The 26,341-nt window shown below is 44.8% G+C and overlaps 1 protein-coding gene across 1 annotated transcript in view; it reads right to left on the bottom strand.

The window, feature by feature from the left end:
• The window catches only part of RORB (RAR related orphan receptor B), a 373,081-nt gene that overhangs the window by 4,494 nt on the left and 342,246 nt on the right, over positions 1–26,341 (bottom strand). The window contains 3 exon segments of the mRNA XM_029615959.1: positions 11,949–12,061; positions 20,992–21,102; positions 23,193–23,300. Of these exon segments, the coding sequence (XP_029471819.1) occupies positions 11,949–12,061; positions 20,992–21,102; positions 23,193–23,300 (332 nt within the window).

The following is a 26,341-nucleotide window of genomic DNA, read 5'->3' as shown; positions in this document are numbered from 1 at the left end:
TACATACCCGAATCAAAGTCATGTGGCTATCCCTGTCTCAGGGTAAGCAACTGTATCACTCTCTGTGCTTCCTACAAGGGCTGGGGAGGGGAGTCGGGAGCAGGGCCATGAATGATCCATGAAACTATCTGGCTCTGTACTGTTTCCTCAGGGGAGCCAGAACTGATGTACCCTGCTGGCTCTGCTCCACTTTCTTGGGTCATAGATAAAAAAAGGTTGCTGAACGCCGTTCTGGGTTGTGCTGCAGGAAATCAAGCCCCTGATAATGGAAACAAACAGGGGTTGAATTAGGAAAAGTTTGAAAGTTGTGAGCGGTAGTGCCATTCATGAAGGCCAGACATGAAGCCTTCACAATTGGCATTAGCGCTCACAACTTTCAAATTCGTGCTAATTCAAACCGTTTTTTTTTTTTTTTTTGGGTCTGTTTTTTGCTCTGCAGTCTCTGCTTCAGTATCTGCCCCCTTCTGTTCCCTGCAATAGAGGAAGAGAAGTGTGCATGGGGGGGGGGGGAGGGGACAACAGAGAAGGGGCAGGATTAGGGAGCAGAATGGATGTTCTCTTCTCTGTGTGCTTCAGGCTGGGACCCTCTCCTTCTCTTCCCCGTAGGTTACTTGTAGAAATAGGGCTGATCTGTCTCTTAAGCCCGAGAAGAAGTGCCGGAACTGCGTCCCACTCTGTTCCCCATAAATTAAGCCCTGAAGATTTCAAATCAAAACAGGTTATGTTTTTTTTACTTTTGAAATAAAAATTTTGCAACTTCTTTGTTTTTTCTCTTAGCGAGTCAGAGTTGCAGGACACTGCCACCTGCTGGGGGATCATGTGAGAGAGAACATCAGGTCACACGGTGCTACTGCAGGAAATCTTGTGAGAGGTGAGATTTTGTTCTACCATATGCTGTGGGATGGAGAATACCCAAAGGTTGCAGTCTTGATGAAGAAAATGCCACAGAAACAGCAAAAATGAACTAAAATTGCTGCTGTTTCATTCTTAAAAATAAACAGCAACTTATCACTGGATATAATAACGTGCAAACTCTGTGAACCTTTAATTAGTTTGAAAACACTTTATGTATGTATATATTTATTTATTTATGCAATTTTATAATACAAAACAAAGATACCTTTGCTTACACTTCAGAAGAATGTTACTAAAAGGAAAATTATTAAACCTAAATTACATTATTGGAAATAATTGCATTCATTCTTTTTCCAAAGAAAACATATGGGGGGGAGATATAAAGCAAAAAGAGGAGTTTTCAACAGGAAATACTATTTATCATTTCATACTCTCCTGTAAACCATATCTTATTAATTAGTAGGCGAGCTTTGACTTGTTGGGACAACTATTCTGGCACTTAAGAACTCCCTTAACTGTTCTGGGTTATAGAACACATAAGTATTTCCAGAATACTTTATAACACACCTCGCTGGGTATCTCAATAGGAAATTAGCGCCAAGGGCTAAAACCTCTGGGCGCATTATTAGGAAATTTTTGCGGCGTAACTGAGTTACTCTGGAAAGATCTGGGAAAATACGAATTAACCCACCCAAGTAGGGAACATTCATTGCTTTAAAGTAATATCGCATTATTAACGCTCTGTCATATTCCGAAAATAGTGAAACAAACAAGACCGGTCTTTCTACTACTTCAAAACCAGAATTTTCCAGATATTCTGTTAAGTCCTCAAATCCTCCCAAATCTCCTATGGGAGATATCTGTGTCTGGCTTTGTCTTTGTCTCAGGAATATAATCTTTTTCAATGCTGGTACTTTATCTTCCAGAATCTTCAGGATCTCTTTTAAATACCTTCTAAATGTTAAAGTAGGTATTTCACCAGTCACCTTTGGAAAATTAATTACTCTGATATTTAATTGTCTCAAATAATTTTCCACCGACTCCAGTCTACGCATTGAGATTGCCTGTTCTTTCCTACATTCAGCATTCAGTCCAGACAATTGTTTTAAATCATTTTCAACCTGAGACATGGCTCGAGTTTGCTCTTCCTCTTTTAATTTGATATTATTCTCCAACATTACAAATTTCTGTGAGTTTTCTTCTGTTACCTGGGTATGTTCATTAAATACCTTAGTCATCCTCATAATTAAGTCCCAGAGTGATTCCATAGTTATCACTGCCGGTCTATCTCCAGGGAGCTCTTCAAGCCTCGTGTTGCCTCACTCTCTCCGGTTTCCGCTGTTGTTCTCTGCGGTGTGCTCTGGGGACTCTCCCCACTCCATACCCGTATCTCCGGAGATTGAGAGGAAGTTGAGGGCCTCTCCCGGTCCACAGCAACGTCGTTCTGACCACCCGATAGAGTCGCTCTTGTGACCTCATTCACAGGCGACTCTGCCGTCCCGGCGCTGCCTGGAGGAGCTGCTTTCGGCGGTTCTCGCGGCTCTGGCGGGGTCAACGATATCTCCCCAGGTGACGAAGGGACTCCTCCTCCCGACTTGCCAGCGGGACTCGAGACTCCAATGTTAGATATGGGCGTCGCATACTGAGAAATCACCTGCTGACCTGAGGGAAGTGGGGGCTTGGGCGGATATACCCTCACTTTCCCTTTTCTTTTGTGAGGCATGAAGCTTTCAAAAGGTAACAATTTCAGAAGAAAACTTAAGAATTCTCAGGAGCATCAACGTATGTGACCGTTTTTGTTTTAAATAGTGCAATTCATAGCAAAATCAGCAGCAGCTTTGTGGAAATGCACCATACCTTCCACAGATGTCTGTGTTTCCATTGATCTGCTGTGGATCCACAGTAAAAGCTCTGATGGTACACACTCTGGTTAAACATTGCCCACCCACTTTCTCTGCAAAGATGGACTTCTAACTTTACAGTACGTGATGACTGTCTACACTTGTTGATGACAGTGAAAATATACCATGCCATGAAGTGAAAAGTTAAGTTTGGTCTGCTCCACAGCTTGAAGATAGCTCTTTAGTGAATGAAGCAGCCATAAGAAATCTGGATCATCCTAGAGAAGGGCTTCCCAAACCTGTCCTGGGAACCCCACAGCCAGTCGGGTTTTCAGGATATCCATAATGAATATGCATGAGATAAGTTTGCATATATCAAGCATTTAGAGCAGTGGTTCTTAACCTTTTTCCCATCGTGACACACCTGACAGACCACGTTCACATATGTGACATGTTGCTTATTACAATTCACAGAGGAAATAAAAAATAAAGGTCCAGTATTACTTTTATTGTTAAGAATGACACAAGGGAAAGATAAGTACTCTGTCTGAACAGAAATTGCATAAATAGTAAACATCCCATACCAAAACAGCACCAATTTTCAGCACTCAAACAATAAACACCTAACCTAAGAAAAGGCAACACTGAAAATATGACACCAGGCCTTAAGACACCAATACTCCTCCTATTAGGAAAACGGACCAAGTCAGACTGCTATAGAGCCCTACACAGAAACTACACGCCAGCAGAATACCTCAACTCAGTCACATGTACAAACCCTCACCTATCAAAGAATAAAGAGATCATAAAGCATAACTAGAAGCATGCAGACAAAAACTGAACTGGAAACTGCAACAATCCAGAGAGACTGTATGCAGTGTAACAAAGGAAAAAGAGAAACTTCACCAATCCTCAAAACAAATCAAGAAGTATAAAATCAATAGCAAAAAAATCATACTAACAAAAAGAACAGATTATTTCAAAACAGCTGATGAATGGAATATCCAATAATTAAAAACTCATTTATAAAAAATGTCTAGATACCAATAAAATATTTCAAAATAGTAAACACAAAGACCCAATAATGAAAAATAAGGATAAAAAAATGCTTTGCTCTGCATACCTGGTGTTGAGGTTCCTGGCTGCGGGCCACTGCGGTCGGGCCCCCTTACCTCCCTCAGATGCCCGCGCAGACTCCCCTTCCTGGCGGCCGGGGTGGCTCAGTCCCGAACCCTGTGGCAGCAACCTGCCTATGCGGCCCTTGACATCGCCGATTCCTTCCTTGTACGTGTCTCCTTAGTCACGTGCCTCTCTCCTCCTCTTAAACGGGCCACAGCGGGAAACTTCTCTGCGGCCCCGGAAGATGACGTCACTGAGCCTGGGTATTTAAACCCAGCTCAGACTTCAGCACCTTGCCTTGCCAACAGGTCCTGCTCCGTGGTGAGTGCGTTGTTGCTAGTTCCTGCGTTCCAGTCTGTGTTCCTGTTCCTGTATTCCAGTCTGTGTACCTGATTCTGCGTTCCAGTCTGTGTTCCTGATCCTGCGTTCCAGTTCATGTTCCTGATCCTGTGTTCCAGTGTGTCTTCCTGATGCTTGGTTTCCTGACTCTGCTTCTTCGCTGCCTGCCCTCACCTCCGGCCTGTCTCACCGCTCTGCCACTTCACTGTCTGCCCTGACCTCCGGTCTGTTCCTGGTCATGCCTGCCTGCTGCCAGGCTCGACCTGGTCTGCCTGGCACTGCCTTGCCTCCTTCCGGACACCTCTTCGGGAGTGACCTACGTCTAAGTCCTGCTAGACCCAGCACCCAAGGGCTCAACCTGAGGGGAACGTGGGCTGGTATAGGTGAAGCTCCTGTTGGGTCCTCCCCATCTGTACTGCCTCCCAATGACGAGAATCACTGGGGGCTTGCCCTCGGTGAAGACTCCACCTTCGTTGCGGCTCAAGTGTCTACAAGATCAACACCGGGGAACATTTGATATCCAGGTGCCCTGAGATTGTTTTGAATTTGCTGGAGGAGGGATGGTTTGCTTACAAACTTTCTCCTCTCTCTGTCACACACAAGCGCGCCCCCTTACATTGAGTCTCAATCACGCACATATACACATGCTTTTTCTCTCTCACTTATATAGGCTCTTAATCACACATTTACACACATGCTGTCTGTCTTTTCACATTTACACACACAAGCTTTCAATCACACACATACATGCTGTCTCTTTCTCTCAAACACATAGACTCTCATTCACACACTTACACACATGCTGTCTTTTTATCTCACACACAGGCTCTCAATCACATACTCACATGCTCTCTCTCTTACTTATACAAACAGACTCTTAATCATACATACACATGATCTCTCTCATGTATACATACAGGTTCTCAATCATACACTTACATTCATGCTATCTCTCTCACACACAAAGGATCTCAATCATACACAGGCTCTCAATCACACACATACTCTCTTTCACACAAACAGGTTTACTATCACACACTTACATATAAAGGCTGTCAATCACTTGAATATATGTTGTCTCACTCACACACACACACACACACACACACACACACGATCTCAAACATATATGCTTTCTCACTCACTCTCTCTCTCTCCTCCCATCGAACTAGCAACAGCAGCAGCCTCCTCCACTTCCAGCCCTTGCAGCCTCGAGAAAGGACTCCCATCCACCGCAGGAGCGGACATCGCTCCTCTTTTGCTCTGTGCTGCGAAGCTCTTCTTCAGGCCGTGCCTCTCTTCTTCGGCCGATGCTGCACACACTAGCATGGTCTTTTCTTTCTGCGTGCATGGCTGCTGCATACCACCCTCTTCTGGGCCATGGGGGGTGGGAAGAAGAGGCCATGCTGGTGCCACTGACTCCATCTCTCTTGCTGCGTTCTGCCAGGCTATCAGCATTTTAAGCCAGGGCGGAGGATGAATTCCTATTTTGCTGGGGCAGGGGGAGCAGCTGGGTCAGCGGGGGACCGGGAAGTGTGGCGAAACATCTGCGTGTGCTTGGCGACTCACTGGTGGGTCGTAACATACCGGTTGAGAACTGCTCTAGAGGAAGGGAAGGAAGGAGGAAGTCTACACTCTACAGGATGCCTCCAACCATGCTCTAAGGTAAAAGAGAACACTGAAGAGTAACATAGTAACATAGGACCCAAAATTCAGCCAACATCTGGCTGAACAAGTTAACCGGATAAACTTATCTGGCTAACTTGCTTGGAATATTTAGTGGCACGGCTGCACTGCTGAATATACTCAGATAAGTTAAAATTAACCGAATAAGTTTATCCAACTAACTTACCCCTAGATTCATCAAAATGCTATAAATTTCACATGAATGCCCACTATAAGGAAAAGGGGTGTTGCTAGGGTAATTTTTGAGTTATTGCAACATGTGCTATTTTAGCACTTCACACTTGTATTTTACCACAATATGCATTAAATTTATCACACCTGCAATATTTTTACGTCACAGCTTGTGAAGTGCCCAGACAGGCATTTCCTTATTTTGGACTGCTGAGAGAGAGAGTGTCAACTAGGAACTTGAGGTAAGGTTTTGGGGCCAGTTTTACATTCACAGTCAGACGTACAAACAGCACAGTACACATCAGTGAAGATTAGATGTGGTTTGGAATGAGGAAAGCTACACAAAGAGGAGATTTCTACAATGTACTCTCACCCTAGCTTGATGCAGTTTCTACCTAGATGCGGAATCACTACCTCACCAGCACTGGACTGCTGGCAGTTTAACTGACTTCTCTCTGCGTTTCCTGGGTCATCTCTGGAATGGAAAAACCTGGGGGCTTGATTATCTGGAGAGATTGCTCTCACTCAAGGGAGGCAGAATCAAGTCTTTAGCAGGTATTTTGGTTAACTCAGTGCCTTTTTGAAAAGCACGAAGCCATCGAGGGGGAGGCTTACCGGCAGTTGCATGACTCTTTTAAGGCCTGTTTTGGTAACAGTGCTGGTGGATCTGCGGCCTTTGATTTTAATGTCACCACCCATTGTAATTGCTAAAATGCACTAATATAGAGATGAGGAGTGACTGCTTTGTCTGCCGGTTTATTTTAATCTTATTGCTAAGTTCACGTCAAGGACTGTGTCCCAGGCAGCAATCTTTTACCATTGGGCCCTGTGAAAGGCAAATCTTGGGGGAAAACTGACTGATTTTTATTGCTCCGTGGCTCCTTTTAAATGATATTATGAAAGATCATTTACACCTACATCTGCCACATAAATCTTTCTGCTACATTTAAAAAGAGATTGCAGTTATCATCAGGGGAGTTCCCAGAAACTTACAAGCACTATTGCTCGTATGAGCTTCTCCTTAGTGGTGGTAGAGCCAACATGATCTTGTGCCTGCTTGCCAGTAAGGTATTGATCGTCACATTAATAGCACTATTTATAAAAAGAAAAGGAGGAAGAGAGACCAAAAGGAGAAAAGACCTTGCAGTGATTTGAGACTTACAATGCTCAGTATATTTTTAAGTAAGTGAAACTTTAATTTTTTCTGATGCCTAATCCAAAGAGTTTTACAGCAGCTCTGGCCAAATTTTCCAGGTCCTCTTTTTTGAACTTAAACAGGCAGGAAGAGATGGAAGAATCATCTGTGGGAGTTCTTCCGGGATGGAGAGTGATGTTCCTGTAACTACCTGGTGGCTTTAATCCAAGAAATCAAATTAACACATACTGACATCACTTCTACGTGTTACGCCTGTCGGTCAGGACCTCCGTTCCAGCGCTCTCTTCCTTGGCATGAGACGTCCCGGGTACCCGCACCTCGGGGGCCCTCTCTCGTCTCTGGCTATCCGCTCCTTGGAGGGCCCTGCACCTAGGACCGCTGCCTGCCTCACTCCCCGGGGCTTACTCTGGAACCCTCGCCTCTTCATTGAGTGAGTACTCCGCCCTGTGGACCATTGCTACTTTAATTTCTACTGAGGAACCTCTTCGGTGTACCCTGCTCTGCGCCCATTGCCGAATCACTGCTACCAGAGACCAGCTTCGGTGTATCCCGCTCTGCGGACCATTGCTGAATCACCTCTTCTGCTCCGCGGACCATTGCCTTATCTTCACTATGGAGGAATCCCCACCAGTGTATTCCGCTCTGCGGATCATCTCCGAATCATCTCTACAGAGGACTCCTTCTTGAGTATTCCCCACTACTTGGACCTCGTGGCACCATTGTGCCTTTAAAGATTTTATGTTACACTCCAAACTCTGCGGGCAGTGCCACTCTATTACACTACTGAGACTCAAGGACTTCTGAGTTTGCTTGACGTCAGCTTACAGCGCTGACACTCCGTGGCTCCACGCCCTGGGGTCTCCCTCTCCAGCTCCTCCTGTCCTCTCAGCTCTCTTATTCTCTTCTCTCTCCAGTACTTGCTGTAACGAATTAAATCTTTGGAGAATAGTGTATGTCAACTGTAGGATAAATATAAAGATATGGAAAACAGACAAAGACGTCTGAACATCAGGATTATGGAAGTCCCAGAAAAGGATGATATAGAGGACCCCAAGTAGTTCAGGAAATCTGCAATCTGATTTTGACCTAGGCTTGCCAGCTACTAATAAGATTGAGAAGGTACATTGAGCTGGTAGAAGCAGAGAGTATACAACATCTCAGCCTAGAGGAATAACAGCTTGTTTTCACTCTTTTACTGGTAAACAAAAAATACTGATAAAAACCAGGGGTAAAGAGTTTGTAGATTATAAAGGCAACCAGATTAAAGTCTTCTCTGTTTTAGATCAATGGACTCTGGCAAAGAGAAAGGAGGTGAAACCCCTTACCTCATGGCTATGGGAATGTAATGTGACTTCCCTTTCTTCCTGGATTTCACCTATAACTTGAAGCAATTCCATTGGTCTGGTGTTCAAGAATGTCTGGAGACTTTGGAAGAACTGAAGACAAATTGGCCATATAGTAGTCAGGAGGAGGATGGCCTCTTTGAATCACACTTATGGCAGGAAGCACGTAGTAAGCGCAGACGAATGGCATCTGGAAGACATTTGTGGAAGGCACTCTCCAAAGAGCAGTGTAATCATTTTCCAAGAGAGAGCTCTCCTGCTAGATTTCCGAGGCTTTAAGGGATGAGGACCATATTGTGATTCCAATTGGATATATCTTTTTCTGGTGGAATGTATCTTTTTCTTGTCCGTTTTCTCTCTCTTAATTAATTAATTACTTTTTTTGTTTTTAAGATAATATGATTCAAAAGTACTTTGCTAGGAAGGGAGGGTTTAGATCTCTTTGCAAAGAGATGAGAAGGCTTTGTTCCTAAGGGATGTGGAGCTGACGAGTTATAGGGGGAAGGAGAGGTTTGATGGGTGGGGATGATCTTGCTGGCAAAGAAATAAGTGGTATAAGGGGCAGAGAAGGGAACTGGCTTTTTGTTCTTTAGGAAACATTCTTTTCTTATTGGGGGATAGACAGTACAAAGTTTGTCTATACTGTGCTACCTTAATCTCTCTGAGATTCACTGACACAAAATTCCATTTTCCTAGCATTATTGAGGATATAAAATTAATAGTAATATAAATTTGAGGATTTTATCTCTTAATGTTAAGGGCCTTAATGCCCTCTCAAATTGGGTCAAATTGGATCATTAATTGGACTTATGGAAGCCTAATATCAGTTTGTTGCAGGATACCAACTTCTGCAAGTCTAGGGAATTCAATTACATTTTTAGATATGTAGAATAGATCTTTTTCGCTTCTTCAGTTATGAAAAAGGGGGAGTGAGTTCTCTCCTTGCAAAGTCTATTCCTATATCTGTAGGTCAAATTTGAAGAGAGCCAAATAGTACATTCCCTTTTATTAAAGGCAAAGTATGCAACCACAAAATTATTTTGATATCGGTATATGTGCTGAATGTTCAGCAACTGGAGTTTTTATTTTGTTTCTTGACTGATTTTTTGTTTTTTGCAGAAGGGGAAATTGTAGTGGGTGGAGGCTTTAAGCTGGCAACAGTTCCAGAAATGGACAAAACAGGGAGAATTCAGTGGACCTTATGGGATTCATTTCCAAGGAGTCGGTAGGAGTTTATTGTGGTTCATGATGTCTTCTGTTTCAGTATGATGCAGAGGAGAGAGCGAGAGAGAGCCTTGCCATAGTGCCTCCTCCCTAGACAGGTATTTGTATTCCTATGGGAGGCCCACCTAGTAACTCGAGGTGAGGTTTAAGTATTAGTGTAGGGGGTTAGGGGCCACTTACACATTCAACGTGAGATGTATGAACAGAACAGTAGTCTCTTGTGAAGATTTGATGACCTACGGAGTGAGGAAACTCACTCCAAGATGAGATTTGTGCAATGTTCTCTCAACCTAGCTTGATGGACTCACTCCAAGATGAGATTTGTGCAATGTTCTCTCAACCTAGCTTGATGGACTCTCTACCTGGGTAACAACAAGCTAGGTGGAGAGAACATTGCACAAATCTCATCTTGGAGTGAGTTTCCTCACTCCGTAGGTCATCAAATCTTCACAAGAGACCACTGCTCTGTTCGTACGTCTCACGTTGAATGTGAAAGTGGCCCCTAACCCCCTACACTAATACTTAAACCTCACCTCGAGTTACTAGGTGGGCCTCCCATAGGGATACAAATACCTGTCTAGGGAGGAGGCACTATGGCAAGGCTCTCTCTCTCTCTCTCTTTCTCTCTCTCTCTCTCTCCCCGAGCCTGCATCATACTGAAACAGGAGACATTGTGAACCGCGATATAGTGCAATTCACCATACACATGCTTATTAGCATAAGGTACACCCCTTTTTGGTATCGCATGCGATACCAATGCGATATTGGAAAATGAGGGCCTATGTCTCTTTTGCCAATGAATGGAGGTAGCAGGTCTATATGACCTTTGGAGTTATGACCCATATGATAGAGAATATACCTTTTTCTCACACCCTCATTATACTTATATAAGAATTGAATACAGGCACCTGTCAGGGATGTACTCTCTAGCCATTATTTTCTATTAGGGGTATGAGGGATCAGAAGGGGGAACAGCATAAAATTGCCTTGTTTGTGAATGATATTCTGCTTTTTTTTTGATCATCCTGACCAGTTCTTCCTTACAATTTATGATCAAATTTCAGCTTTTAATAAGGTTTCCAGACATAAGGCTAACATGGGAAAAACAGAAATTTTGAACCTAGGAGCATCACCTGATGTGAGTTCTAGAATTCAGGCCCAGTTTCCTTTTAAATGGGCAACTAATCATATAAAGTATTTGGGAATGAACATTACAAAGAAGATGGACAGGTTGTACACTTAGGGCTAGATTTTAAAAGCCCTGTGTGCGTAAATCCTCCCGGATTTAGCGCACCGGCGCGCCTATTTTGCATAGGCCACCGGCACGCGCAAAGCCCTGGGACGCGCGTAAGTCCTGGGGGTTCGTAAAAGGGGCGGGGGGAGCGTGTCCGGGGGCATGTCCGGGGGTCAGGGGGCGGGTCCGGGGGCGTGGAGACTGTTCGGGGGCGGGCTGGGAGGGCGGTCCCGAGTCCCCTGGCACTGCGGCCTGTGCCGGGGGATGCGAGGCAACAGGCGTAACTTGCCCAACAAAGGTAGGGGGGGATTTAGCTAGGGCCGGGGGTGGGTTAGGTAGGGGAAAGGAGGGGAAGGGGGGGGACGCGGAGGGAACGGAGGCAGGCTCGCGGCTCAGCACGCGCAGGCTGCCGATTTTGCGCAGCCTTGCGTGCGCCGACCCCGGATTTTATAAGATATGCGTGGCTACGCGCGTATCTTATAAAATCCGGCGTACTTTTTAAAGATCTACCTCTTAATGTTTAAGATATTAATTAGGGCCTAATTTTTATTGGGAAAATATTTTCATATGGTAAACAATTTATGGAGAATGCTTACATTGATACATTTTTTAACCAATGCAATTACAATAATATACAAAAGAATTAATATCTGTAAAATATTGCAGCAAATGACTATGTATTCGCTTTATCATATCACACTTCATAGGGAATTCCTCTCAGGAGCGGAATACATTTGACAGATGTTCTTCTGATGTACAAATATAATGTCCTCGTGGTTTTCACTTTTTTTCTAGTATCTTCCTTTTCAGAGCTTAACTGTAACTTCAACAAGTATCACTGGCATTTTTTCGAGTCTGAACTTTTTAAGCATTTAGATAAATGGCTGAGGATCAAATATATTCACCTTTTTCTGCTCTAGTCATTGCATTTTTCTCACTAGTTATATCTAATAAGGGGTTTCTGTATCCTGGTGACTTACTTTTGCCAACGTCTCATCATCAAGGTGGTTCTTCTGAATCACATGTTGAAGTGCAAAGTAAATCTTTTCCTGGAGTTTCTGAACCTTCCTTGGTTCTATCAACCATGGCCGATCTGATCCAAGAGAAAGACAAAGGTTAAAATTAGCAAAATCACAGAAAGAAGGATTTTCTGTATATAAGGCCAAGAGCAAAGTAATGCTTTGGTGAGAGTAACAGTAAGAGTGTGAGTGTGCATGTAGGTTGCAATATGTTTTATTGAATCAACATAACAATAATTCTAAGAGATTGTAGGATATGAGGATTCGAAATTACATAGGTCTGGGTCAGTCTGGTGTGTCAGTGGCAGTACTGTGCACTGTGATCCTGGTTAGATTCTCGGATTAGGTCTGCTGCATAAATTTCAGGTCAGTTAGCATTGAGGATACAGCGGAAGAAGTGCACGTAATTCCAGAAAGGCAGAAAAGAAGGAGCCATGGCCATCGTTAAAACTAACACTTGGTGGTTGGATTTAGAGCCGCAGACAAAAAGTTCTGGAAGAAGCCCTGGTGCACAGCTCCTGGATTCAGCACTCTTGTTGCAATAACCAGACTAAGAACAAGGGGGAGAGTGGGTTTATTAAAGTAGGGGGGAAAATCCCTAGAAAGTTGCAAATGAAAATTTATAGTGCCAGAATCCTAGCACTGGTTTTGATTTAACTGGAAGTTAAAAAAAGGAGAAAGGAGGAATTACCAGCTACACAACTGGTATACAGGTCCATTCTTCAGTAAGGAATGAAAGAATACCATATAAGATAGTTTCATCTATGTGATAATGGGAGGGGAGGCGGAAGGAAAGTTCCCTCCGAGGCCGCTCCGATTTCGGAGCGGCCTTGGAGGGAACAGGCAGCATGCGCCGGGCTCGGCGCGCACAGGTTGCACAAATGTGCACCCCCTTGCATGCACTGACCCCGGATTTTATAAGATACGCGCGGCTACGCGCATATCTTATAAAATCTAGCGTACTTTTGTTCGCACGTGGTGCGCAAACAAAAGTACGCACGCGAGCTGTTTTTGAAAATGTACCCCAATGTACTTTACCATAGGCCTAATACCATATGGGATCCAGTAAACCGCCTTGATTACTATGAGAAAGGTAGTTTATTAAGTCTATTAAACTGTTGTTATTGAAAGTGTGTATTTTTGCAGTGTATGCCTATATAATATGTTATTGTAAGTGATATTTTTACTTCAGAAGATTGTACTTTGAATGTCAATTTTCCATATGTAATCTGCCTTTTTAGGTTGGGGAAGTTAATACATTTTAAAATGGAAAAGAATGCATAAGTATTAATTATGTGGGGAGGGGAAGGAAGGGGGACTAAAAGGCTGTAAGCTTTGTCTAGCGCATCTAATACCCTTGTATCAGCCCTAAGAGAGAGTGTGTCACACACACAGACTCCCACCATTCACCAACCTCACACTCCCAGGCGGCAGATCCTGGAGAAGTGTGGGAGACAGGCAATAGGGAATGGAGGGGTCCTATTTCTAGATCCAAGGGGTGGGGAGGCCAAAGGCCGCCCTGCCTCATTAAACATTTCTCCGGCGCCCCCTATTGTGGATGCCGAAGACTGAGAACAAAAAAATAACAAGCCCAAAAACTGAGTGGTTAGAGGAGTGAGCTGCTAACAAGGGAAGCCAGGGTTCAAATCCTATTGCCATTCCTTGTGACCTTGGACAAATTACTTCACCCTCCATTGCCTTCCCCCTAGTCTGGCCTTCAGTGGTTTCACATGCACCGGGCGATTGGGAGGGGGAGGGGGCACCATTTCATCCTTCACGTCAGGCAGCAGATTGCCTTCAGCTGCCCCTGTAGGCAGCCTCTTTTTTCAAGAACTACCACAGATGACCAGTCCTCCTTGAAAAACTTCACCAGAAACTCTCTCAGGCAGGGATGAAGAATCTTCTTTCATCTGAACATTGGAATCCCTTCTCCTGGACTCCTATTCGCCTTCTTCTCATTGAGGTCTGGCCAATCCTTTCCCTGGGTCCCAGCCAGATTCCCTGGGCAGGGACAGCTTCACTCTCCATCTCCCTGAACCTTCACTGTGAAGGGATCAGGCCCACTTGTTCCACTCTGTGAAGAGATGGGTACCCCTGAGAATTCCATTTCCAGGAATCCTTATTGCTTGCATCACATGGGTGCAGAACTTTGACTCAAGACTCAAATCCCCTCCCACTGGGGACTGGCACACCTTCTTAATACATTAACATCCCTACAGGGGCAGGGTCTGACCCTCTGACACCTTCTGCTAGCAAACAGGCCTGTGGAGGTCACTGCTGCCATAGCAGTAAAGAGAGGAATTCCTTTGTAAAATTCATAGCATCTGACTGACAAAACAGATCTACAAATTATCAGTTCTCGCTCTCTTCACATGCCTTTATATTTGATCAGGTAACCAGAGGAGAATACTACCTGTGCCCCTTTTTTTCTTGTACTCCTAGCATTATTTATTCCCTTTTTTAGTCTCTCGTGGTCATAACACATAGTATCATTAGTGCTCATATGGATGAATAGCATGGGATACTGGTTAGAAGACCTGATGAGTTTCAGTAACCATTTCATCATTTTTTAGATCTTGGCAGACAGCCAAGACAACAGCTCCAGCTGGAAAATGGGTCTTCTCTGCCCATTAAAAGGAATTACCACCGCAATCACCATAGGTAATCTTTCTTTTTTAAAATTTTTAATTTATGAATTTTCACAATACACTTCAAGAAATAAACTTGAATTTGCAAGCCGAAAGAAATAGGAAAAAATAACAACAGGTAGAAAATAAACAATTTTAGACCACTAACACTGGTAAACACATTTCTGGAAACATTTTGTTTCCTCCACAACCTTCGGTGAAACAAGTAGATTTTAACAAGCTGAACACAAATATGCATTTATTATGTCTGTATCACGTACCGTTTGCCAGAAAATTGTGATATACATTAAGCATTGTTACGCATTTGTAGTGGCATAAGCTATAATGGCAATGTTGGCACCAGAAAACAAAAATAAAAATGTTTTGCCGCATATTTTTGTTTGTAATCACTGTCCAACACTTCGCGGATGAGAGTCCAACAATAGTCATGCAGCATGGAGGGGATCCACTTGCCTTGATACCGTTTCTCCATTTTGACAATGTCTTGATGAAACCTTTCACCATGTTCGTCACTCACAGCGACAAGGTTGTCTGGGAAGAAGTCCAAGTGGGAATGAAGAAAATGTATCTTCAATGACATGTTGCACTTCATCAATTTGTATGCCTGAAGCAGATTTTCAACCTGCTTGACATAGTCTGCTGCCTTATAGTTGCCTAGAAAGTTACAAACAACATTCTTGAAGGCTGTCCACACAACACATTCTGTACCTTGCAGAAGACCATCAAAGTGGCTGTCCTTCATCAAAGCTCAGATTTGTGGGCCAACGAAAACATCATCTTTTATCTTGGCATCAGTTATGCGTGGAAACCTTTGCCACAAATAATCAAAGGCTTTACTTTGCCTTAACGAAGTTTTCATCAGCCCAAGTTTGATGTGCAAAGGTGGAAGAAATATCTTACTTGGATCCACCAATGGGTCGTGCGCAACATTCTTCTGCCCTGGAACCAACTTCTTTTGGAGAGGCCAGACTTTTCTGACGTAATGCGAATCTCTTGATCGACTGTCCCACTCACAAAGAAAGCAACAATACTTGGTGTAACCAAGCTACAGACCCAGTATAATTGCAACTACCTTAAGATCACCACACAAATTCCAGTTGTACCTAGAGTACTCAATGTGGTTCAGCAGTAGCTGCATGTTCTCATACATTTCTTTCATATGAATGGCATGTCCGACAGATATTGATGGGTAGATATTGCCATTGTGCAGCAAAACAGCCTTCAAACTTAAGATTGATGAATCAATAAACAGTCACCATTCTGTTGGGTCGTGGTCACATCCGAGAGCACAAAACAATCCATTGATGTCACAGCAAAAAGTCAGATTGTCTACTTGGTTAAAATATTTTGTCAAATCTTCATGACGGCTGCGAAATATTGAAATTTTCATATCCGATGACAAAAGATTCCATTCTTGCAGTCTTGACCCAAGCAGCTCCGCCTGACTCTTCGATAAAGCCAAATCTCTGACCAGATCATTCAGCTCTGACTGAGATATTAAATAAGGATTGCTGGATGTTGATGGCACAAAGTCAGGATCAGCCGCAGCTTCCATCTGCGATGGCTCGGCATCATCGCCTAACTCCTCATTCTCATCATCAAGTGTCCACACCTCTGGCGGTTTTGGAACAGGAAGACTGTCATCATGCGGTACTGGTCTCATTGCCGATGCAAGGTTAGGGTACTCAATAAACTTCCTGTTCTTTGATGAGTATCCTGACACATTCGTCATGCAGAAATACCAGTAAGTTATATGATCTTTCTGTTCCCTCCATATCATTGGGATGGCAAACGGCATTGAGAGAATTTGATTTTCTCTGATAATATTTTGTTGTAATTTAGAAGATTCTTTAAATTCTCCTTCCAAAGATATTCAAAAAATTTAATTTTCTTCTACCTCTTTTTCAACATTTTTAAGTGGAATTCCATATTGAGAAAAGAAACAAGTGGATTTAACTGTTGAAACAAGTTATCATTCAGTCTGGATCGTATGCCAGATAATATCGAGAGATATTTTTTCAGGTCTCACCAGCTCTTTTTTAGGTGGAAAAAGAATTATAGGTACCTCCCTTTCCAGACAGATGAGTGTCTGTTCTGACTGTAGCGACTCCATTGCCAGCTAGTTCTCAAACAGGCCGCAGCGGGCCTCCATAATCTCTCCTGCTCTCCAGGCCTCTGTCTTCCTCCACTTGTTCGCCCACTTGCAAAGTGGGAGTATAGCTGGTAAATCGCGCCTCCGCTGCATTCAATGGAGGTTTCCGATCTGCCGGGGACAGAGTTGTCTGAAGTTCCTGTGGGGCAGCGGGTTCAACTTCCTCCTGTTCACCCCACTGCGAACAAACTCCCGGCATGAGAGCTTTCCGGATAACATGGGAGTCCTTCAGGCCTTGAAAAGATAAGATAGGGGAAGCGGATTGAGCCTCACACTCTTTGGCTTGCTGCTTCCTCGATGTATGAAGCATATTGAAAAGGTATTTTAATTAAGGTCCGAGAGAAACAGCCTCATGCACGTCTGATCAGATCCGCCATCTTCGGCAATCTCTTTCATGTGCCCTCTAGAGTGCTCTGCTTTCTTTCTTCCATATTTGGAATGAAATCCTCCTTCCTTGATTCCTGGACTGCATGCTATCATTAATGGGGACCTTCTAGTGGTGTGCTATCTTCTGCTAGAAGCAGGGGAGGATTGTAAGAAAATAGCCCAGGGGATTTTTTTTCAAAACAGGCCCATGGGTTATATGTCTGACTCCCTTGTGCACTTTCTGTACAGCATGTGCTTCAACAGTTCCCAAAAGCATGCAAGCTGACCCTTGAGAGGTCCATCAAGCGACCTGGAGCCATAATATCTCTTAACATAAATTTCACATTTTTTCCTAACTAGGAAGTAGAGAAAACCCTATACCAGGGATGAGCAGTCCCCCTTCCATCCATTCTACTGATTGTCCCCCTGCTCCCCTGCAAGTTTGGTTAAATCTTTCATATAACCAAACTTGTGGGGGAGCAGGGCGCCAATTAGAATACATATATATCCTGGATTTGTGGCCTGCTGTTAAAGTCTCTTGCCAACCAATCTACTCTTGAACCAGATGCCAAGCAACAAGGGAACCACACTGCCAACCAGTGGCTCAGACATAGACACCCACATGCTCTTTCAGACACAGACACATATTCTGATGTTGTGATGCTGCTCATGTAATCACTTAAAGGTGAATTTTAAAAGAATGCTGCATGCATTAATTAGGGGATGCGTGAAGAAGACCGGCTCATGCACGCCGAGCAGATTTTAAAAACCATTGAGATACGTGCATATCTCCTGCAGCACGCACATATCAAGATTTTTCAATAAGGGGTTGGGAGTGGGCATAGTCTGGGCAGGGAATGGTCATTTAGGGGCATGAACCTAAGATGTGCATGTAAATACTTTCGCAACCCAGGTTAGGTGGGGAGGGGAGGGGAAGGGAGGTGGGATTTCTTGGCATGAGGACACATGGCAGTGGAAGAGAGCTATAGTTGGGTCAACACTCAGTCTAAGGGATCTGTAGTTCTGGAAGGTTGGGGCCTAGGCGGGGAGGCCCTGATCATTCATACCTTATTAGAGGGAAAATTCTTTATATTAGTCGTGGTTACCAGGAAATTACAGTTTGTTGTTTGACCTGGAATGTGGGGAAGCTTGGGTCAGTGACTAAACACTACAAAGTATTGTAGGCATTACAACGATGGGGAGTACATGTTGCCATAATACAGGAGACACTCTTGGGTGAAGTAAATCATAGGAAATTGTGAAGGCAGTGGGTGGATAAGTTTTTTTTTTCTTCACAATTGGGTACAAGGAAGGCAGGAGTAACGCTCCTTATTGGGAAAAAAATACCATTCTTAAAACACTATGGGGTAAATTTTAAAAAGCTACGCATGGGTGTCCATGTGCATGTGCTACTTGGCGCGCACACATGGATGCCCGATCTTATAACATGTGCGCGCAGGTGCACGCATGTTATAAAATCGAGGGTCGACATGCGCAAGGCACAAATGTGCACCCTGTGTGTGCCACCGCCCGCAACCTTCACCCATTCCCAACCTCCTACCCTAATCTCCCTGTCCTTTTCCCGAACCAACCCACCCCCTATCCCTATTCTATGCCCCCCGGACCTTTGTCCTACCTTCTGCGCCTGCCTCCAGGCAGGTTGCGCACGCTGGCACACGATTCTCCGAGACAGCAGCAAAAGGCTGCTGTGCCAGTGGCCTCTGGCCCCACCCCACCCCACCCCTTTCCCAAAGCCCCGGGACTTAGACACATCCCGGGGCTTTATGCGCGTCGCTGGGACTTTGTAAAATAGGCCTGGCGCACGTAGGGCTTTTAAAATCTGCCCCATATCACAGTGTCACTGTATCACTGTATCACAGATACTGAGGGGAGATATTTGGTGGTTGAGAGCAGTTTGTTTGGGAAAAACATAGAGGTAGATCTTCAAACGATATGCGAGCGCGTACTTTTGTTCGCGCAGCAGGCGCGAACAAAAGTACCCTGGATTTTATAAGATACGCGCGTAGCCACGCATATCTTATAAAATCCGTGGTCGGCGCGTGCAAGGCTGCGCAAAATCGGCAGCCTGCGCGTGCCGAGCCGCGCAGCCTGCCTCCGTTCCCTCCCTTCCCCTACCTAACCCACCCCCCCGGCCCTATCTAAACCTCCCCTTAAGTTTGCGCGCGCCGGCCAGCAGCCCCGCTCCGTCCTCCGGTCCCGGGGGCTGGTCCGGAGGCCTCAACCTCGCCCCCGGGCCGGCGCCACGCCCCCAGGCCCACCTCCGAAATGCTGCGGCACGCCCCCAAAACGCCGGGTCGTCTTGGGAACGCCCCGGACACGCCCCCGGACACGCCCCTCCCTCCCCTTTTCGAAAGCCCCGGGACTTACGCACGTCCCGGGGCTTTACGCGCGCTTCTTCCATCCTTCTCTCCTTTTTCTTTGCTGCTGGTTTTCTGCTCCCGCTGGGAGGTCTGCTTGCCTCAGGGTTGGAAATAATAATGGCTCAGGTCAGGAAACACAGGCGCTGACTGATGGACTATGCTGAGAACACAGGAAGAGATCAGAACTCACAGGGGAATGTCCTTAAGGGGAGCCTCTGAAACCATGCTTTCAAGGAACCAGGCTGATTGGAGGACCAGTGAAAAGGGGTTGCAGGAACAAGGAAGTGGTTTCAGCAACTTGGAAGACTTACCAGCTTCTTGCCACAGAACTTTGATCTTGTGTTCTGCTTCTGAACTTGATCTGCACGTTTAGAACTCTATTTATGTTGCACCTGGACTGGACCTACCCACCCGTGGCTTGCAAAAAAGCCCTGCTTGGGACTCAAATTATTATTTCCCTGTCACCAAGATTAAAGCTGACTTGACTGCATCTAACCTGCTATAACTTGAACTAAACACCTAGACCTGTATCTGGCCTTTATGTCTGTCTGCTCTTTGGGAACCTGTGAGCATACCCTGCAGGAGACCTGATACCAGTCTTTCCTGCACCAATCTTCTCTCTCTCTTCCTCTCTTATTTTCCACCCACAATCCTCTCTCCTTTCCCGTCCCTCTCCCCACAATCCTCTTTCGGATGCTTGCTAATCCACCCGCAGCCGCCCATCAGCTGAGGAGGAGGAGGATAATAGTTTCCGGTCACATCCTCCTCTACTGCCTGGCATGAAACTCACAGTTTGAACTATATATGAGCCCACAGAGAACTATGGTATCTCGCATAGTTCAAACTCTTGAGTCTGGAACTTGATGGGGAGATGAGGAGAGGACATAGTGCCGCCTCCTGTTGGCGAGTGAGATGATGGGTAAGGGAAAGGAAAGAAGAGGGGATTGGTAATCAGATGGGTGGGAGAGCAGTCACCCTGCATTCCCACCTGATCAATGCCCTCTTCCTTGGATGGCTGATTTCCCAAAATTCCACAGGGGTTGCCAAATCCTGTAGCAAGGATTAGATTTTGCTTTCCTTGCTTGTAGCCGCAACATCACAGGAAACTATGGAGATTACTAGATTAGGTATTTATAAAAGAAAATCTTTTTTTGCCAGAGATGATATAGAATAGAAGTTTGTTTCTTTCTTTAAATTGATTCCATCCTCTTACTCTACCATAACAACACTGATAATAACCCCCATTAGTGCAATAAATGGTCTATCCATGGTCGCATCCAATCCATATACAGAATAGATAAGAGTATCTGTATGCCATACTCTTTCAGTTGTCTTTTATGCCTACTTCTTATGTATGAACACATTGAATAGAGTCTGAGACACAATTCTACAACTTTTTGCATATAAGTAGCAACTTTTCATAGAGACAAACAGTGAAAAGAATTAAGAAGACTTGCCTGGTGAAATCAACACAGCAGCTGAAAATAGAGCAATTTCTTCCTCAGTCAGCTGAAGAGAACACAAACTCTTTGCAAAATCAAATGCTTCATTCACCAGATCATCTGAACCTGTAGACCAGAGGAGTATATAGCATGTCATTTATTCATCTTTCAGTCTATGCTACTGGAAAAACAGCTTGTACACTGTGTCATGACTCAGGGACAACCATAAATAATGCCTATCTGAACTCAGATCTGAAATTTTGAGCGACCGTCTTCACAGTCTCTTGTGACAAAACTACTTTGTAAAGCTATAATGAGGTAGAGTTCAAAACAAATAGTAATTTTGTTGCTTTTGCAATTTGCATGCAATTTACATGCATGACAGGCTCAGTGTTTTTGCTTTCCTGAAAATGTACCTGAGATTACAATGACAGAAGAGAAATTCATAACCTAACAGTCCTGATAAAACCATTTCTTGGGATTCTTGTTGGTTATAAGAGGAGCAGTTAGAAATTCAAATCATTAACAGAGAACAAAAAAGAAAAAGATGAATATCTACACAAATTGAGGCCAATATATATATAAAAAAAAAGTTATTCCGAATATTCAGTGGGATAAACATCCTGCTGATTATCTCTAAAGTTATTTGGCTACTTTTAGTCGAATAACTAGACACTTAACTGATTATCTTTTGAAAATTGCAGGTTAAGGGTACAGTTATCCAACCTTGTGTGGTCAGATACCTTTAGCCTTAACTAGCTATATTTAAAAGAAAATAGCCATTTAAATGGCACTGCAGAAATTTATAAAAGAATCTCATAGGTCTAGCGATCCAAATTACTGCCCCCGCCACCACCCAAGCATAGGCCCTGCAGGGCTGAGCCTCCTGCTACCTCCTAAACACCACTGAAAAGATGTTTACTGTAAAATAGGTCGGGGGTCATAGGCTAGTCTCCTTTCTGCCTGCTCCCTGGTTCAATGACCTGCTCCCCAGCCCCACCCTAACTAACCCTCTCACCCTGATGGCACCTTAAAATTCTCTGATTTTCAGCTTGGATTGTGATACATTGCTACTACGACCTGAGCCTGGCACTTCTAGCACTGCTTGGCGATTAAATGGTAGAAGCGTAAGCTAAATGCTGGTAGCTTATGCTTCCAGTGTTGATCACCTAGCAATGCCAGAAGCACCAGGCCCGGAATGGTGCAGCAATGTAGCGTGATCCGGGATGAAGATCCTACAGTTTCAAGGTACCAGCAGGATAGGAGGGCTGTGGTGAGGGTGGTAGGAGAGAAGGGAGGCAGTTATGGGGTTATTTTGGCACTTTTATTTTGAATTGAGGAGCAAGCACAGGAGAGAGTGAGGGCAGCACGGGACCCTTTCCAATTTTAGGGTAAACATAATTTCAGATGGGTTTGGGAGGGGGGAAGGGTTTGCTACCAGAGGGTGAAAGTATCTGTGGGAGGGGATGTTCTTTTTTACTTTCTTTGGGGGAACACTTGGGCTACTCGCCCAGTTGTCAGCTGGGTAAAGGGTGGAGGCCAAGAATATCAATAGGCATGTTAATGTTTGTTGAGGGCATCAGCAGGCTTACTACACCTTTTAATGTGCAGTTAATATTCCAAGGCTTAACACGTATTGCATCAAACCATTAATCAGTTGTTGTGCATGCATTTGTATATGATGCATCTCATTGACATTTGATGTATAGTAACTCTAAAATGTTGGTATCAGTAATAATTAAATGGGCCTTACTGTTTATGCATGTTATCACATTTTCAGTAGGTGCTAAAATCCAAATTCGGCATTTATTGCTTGTTAAGGCTTTAATACACTTTAGTAAATTAGACCCCTTGGCTTTTTATAAATGTATTTAGCAATGTAGTTCCCTCCAGCACTTACATTTTATGCAGTTCTTTAGAATTTAACTTGTGTTTGATGCAGAAGACTGCCACAACTTTCCACTTTTGTTTTATATATCATGGGAATCATGCTCTTTCAAATTTCCGAATACTTTGCTTATTTATCGTTTCAACTGAATTCTAACCTAATTGCATGAACCATGTTTTCAAGTATTACAAACTGAAAAAGGAAGAAAATGCTAAAAATAACTGCTGAATTATGCAGAAAAAGCTGCTAGGCAATCAGAAGAACATTGGACATAATGGACGACTGGTCTGCTTGCAATTGAACCTATGCAATAAGGAAAAATACGCACCTAATGCTTTGAACATCTGCATTCCACCATACTTCCCTTCAAACAGAACGGTGTTGTTTAGCGGGTTGAAGGCACGACACATTCTCACCAAAACCACTTCCAAACAACCTGTTAGGCAACAAGCGACCATGTGATGCATGAATAAATGCTTAACTCTTTCATTTCATCATTTAGAATAAAAATATAGGTACACACAGTATATTGGATACATGGTAACAGATTCAAAAGGGGTTGAATTCATGAGCAGTGTTGCGTTTGATGGCTCACAGGCTCCCCCGCAAGCTGTTGCTCTTACCTCCATGCCCAGGCTGGCCGCTGCTCTCCCCGACATGGCTGGACGCTGCCAACTCTTCTGCCAGTGAGAGGCCGCCGAGCGCCACGCAGCAGGATGCTGCCAGCTCCTGTTCTTCACTGACTTCCTTAGGCGTGCACATGCCCAATGTCAGCGTTTGTAAAGGGAACATGGCGAGAAAGTCCCCGCGGCCCCTGATGATGACCTTGCCAGCTTTGCCCTATATAAGGACAGCTTCCTCGATATACCCTGTCTCAGCAACAGGTCCAGGAACATCCCTTATTGCGAACTGCTTCCTGCTTTCGTCTGCCCAGCCTGTTCCATCCTTTGCTTGCCCTGCTTGCTACTGTCTTTCCTGCCTAGCCTGCCTCAGTCTATCTGTCCCTCTTCCTTTCCCTTGGACAAATTCTTGGTTTTGATCCCTGCTTGATCTTTCATTACGCCTGATAGCTGCCTGCCTAAGACGTTTGCTGGACTCTCACTATGCCTGACTGCTGCCTGCATTGACCATAGCCTGCCCTCAAACCACATCCCTCATTTTCAGCAGAGATCTTTTCCTAAGTCCTGCCAGCCCTGGCACCCAAAAGCTCAACCCGAGGGGAGCATGGGCTGGTAAAGGTGAAGCTCCAGACCGATCTCTGCTTTGCCTGGGTCTGCCTGCTGGAGGTGAGGACCTGAAGACCTCCATCCTGCAGGTAGAGCTAATCTCACCCTAGCCCAGGGGTCCATGGACCTGGCAGACTTGACCTTATTCTAAGTTATCCCTGGTATAGCTCGCAGGCTGCAGGATCAATAGGGTGCCTTAGAGCTCCTCACAGCAGCTATGGATCACCTCTCTACTCATCTGGGTGCCCTGACTTCACCTGCTGCACCACCACCACCCGTACTGGTGCGCTACCTCCTCCAGCGCCCACTCTGCCTATTCCTCAGCTGCCAGAACCGCCCTGGTATGCAGGGGACCCCAAGCGGTGTTGGAGATTCCTCAACCAGTGCAGAATGCACTTCCAGCTGCAGGCTCCTCTGTTCCCTGATGACCTAGCCAAAATGACTCATGTTCTCTCTCTGGTAGATGGTTTAGTGCTGGTCTGGGTCTCCCCCTCTCATGGGAGCGAGCGGTTCCTGGAATAATTCTGCTTCAAGGAGCCAGGTCGAGCAGACTCGATAGCCTCTGATCTACTTTATCTTTGCCAGGGCTCCCCACTTTAGGCAATTATGCCATGGAGTTCAGAACCCTGGCCTTCGAGCTTATTGGCAGGAAGATAGCTTAATTTCCATCTTCTTGGAAGATCTCTCGGGGAAGGTTAAAGATGAGCTCGCCGCCCGCGAGCTCCCCATCTCATTGGAGGCCCTCATTGCCCTAACTGGCAAGACAGACCCACGCCAGCAGGAAAAGGCCCGAGAGACCCTTCTGGCATGCAAAAGCATCACATTGGCACCATGATTCCAATGCCTGCTCTTGCCTGCTACTACCACAACCTCGGCCTCTCTAGCAGTGGAAGAATCGTTGCAATTGAGTCACTGCTGCCTGGCTCCTGAAGAGAGGCTCCATCACAGGCAACAGCATCTCTGCCTCTACGGCATGGCTCAGGGCCATCTCCTGGCTCACTGCCCGAGAGGCCGGGAAACTTAAATACCTAGGGCCACATGGTAGGCCTCACTGTCCCTGCTTCCCAACTCCTACTACCGGTTATGCTGGAACTGGGTCCGACTCACTTCTCCACCCAGGCCTTTGTGGCTTCCAGGTCTGGGGAGGAACATCATTCTATAGGACCTTGTCCACCAGCTACAAACACCCACCATCCAGCTGTCCCCACTGCTCATAATATCCTCGGTTTATGGGATTCACTCCTGGGACAGGTTATCCAGTCCACCATTCCTCTGACATTATGCATGGGTATCTTGCAACAGAGAATATCAGTTTCCATGTCATTCCCAGAGCAGTTAATCCTGTGATATTAGACCTTCTATGGTTCCAACAACATCAACCTCAGTTTGATTAGTCCACTTTGGAACTCACCCGTTAGGGGCAAGGATGTGCTGACTCCTGCTTAGTATCTGTTGGACCACTCCGCCCGGTGGCCCTGGCTTACGCACTTCTGGGACTTACATCTCAATACACGGAGTATAAAGATGTCTTCTCTAAGAAGAGTGCTAAGACCCTGCAACTTCATCGCCCATATGAGTGTGGCATCTAGCTCATCCCAGGACCTATTTATTTATTTATTTAGCACTTTTATATACCGATATTCAAGTAACAGAGTTACCAATCACTTTGGTTTACATTTCAACAAAAACCATGACATGAGAAATGTCTTACATTAAACCAGGGTGATCAAACTTGGATACAAAGAACTGGGTTTAACATAGAGTATGTCAAAGGAGACCTATGCCTCCGTGGGGCTGGGTCTACCCTCTATCTCTGCCTGAGATGCTGGCCATGTTGGTTTACATTCAAGAATATCTGGCTCATGGATTCATCCGGCCATCCTCTATCCCGGCAGGAGCCGGTTTCTTTTTTGTTGCAAAAAAAGATGGATCTCTCAGACCGTGCATAGATTACCGTGGTCTGAATTATTACTAAGAAGAACAGATACCTCCTGCCATTATAACAGAGCTCTTTGATAGCCTGCAGGGTGCCAAGATATTTATGAAACTGGACCTCTAGGGCATATATAATATTGTTCGCATCAAGGCTGGTGATGAATGGAAGACAGTCTTTAACACACACGATGGGCACTACAAGTATTTGGTAATGCCCTTTGGGCTTTGCATAGCCCCTGCAGTCTTCCAGAAATGTGCAAACAATATCTTCCTTGACCTGCTGTACACCTATGTGGTCGTATATCTGGATGACATA

The sequence above is a fragment of the Rhinatrema bivittatum genome, chromosome 1, assembly GCF_901001135.1.
Source record: "Rhinatrema bivittatum chromosome 1, aRhiBiv1.1, whole genome shotgun sequence".
Taxonomy (NCBI): Eukaryota; Metazoa; Chordata; class Amphibia; order Gymnophiona; family Rhinatrematidae; genus Rhinatrema; species Rhinatrema bivittatum.
Note: the sequence above shows the minus strand (reverse complement) of the source record. Positions and strands in the feature narration are given on the sequence as shown.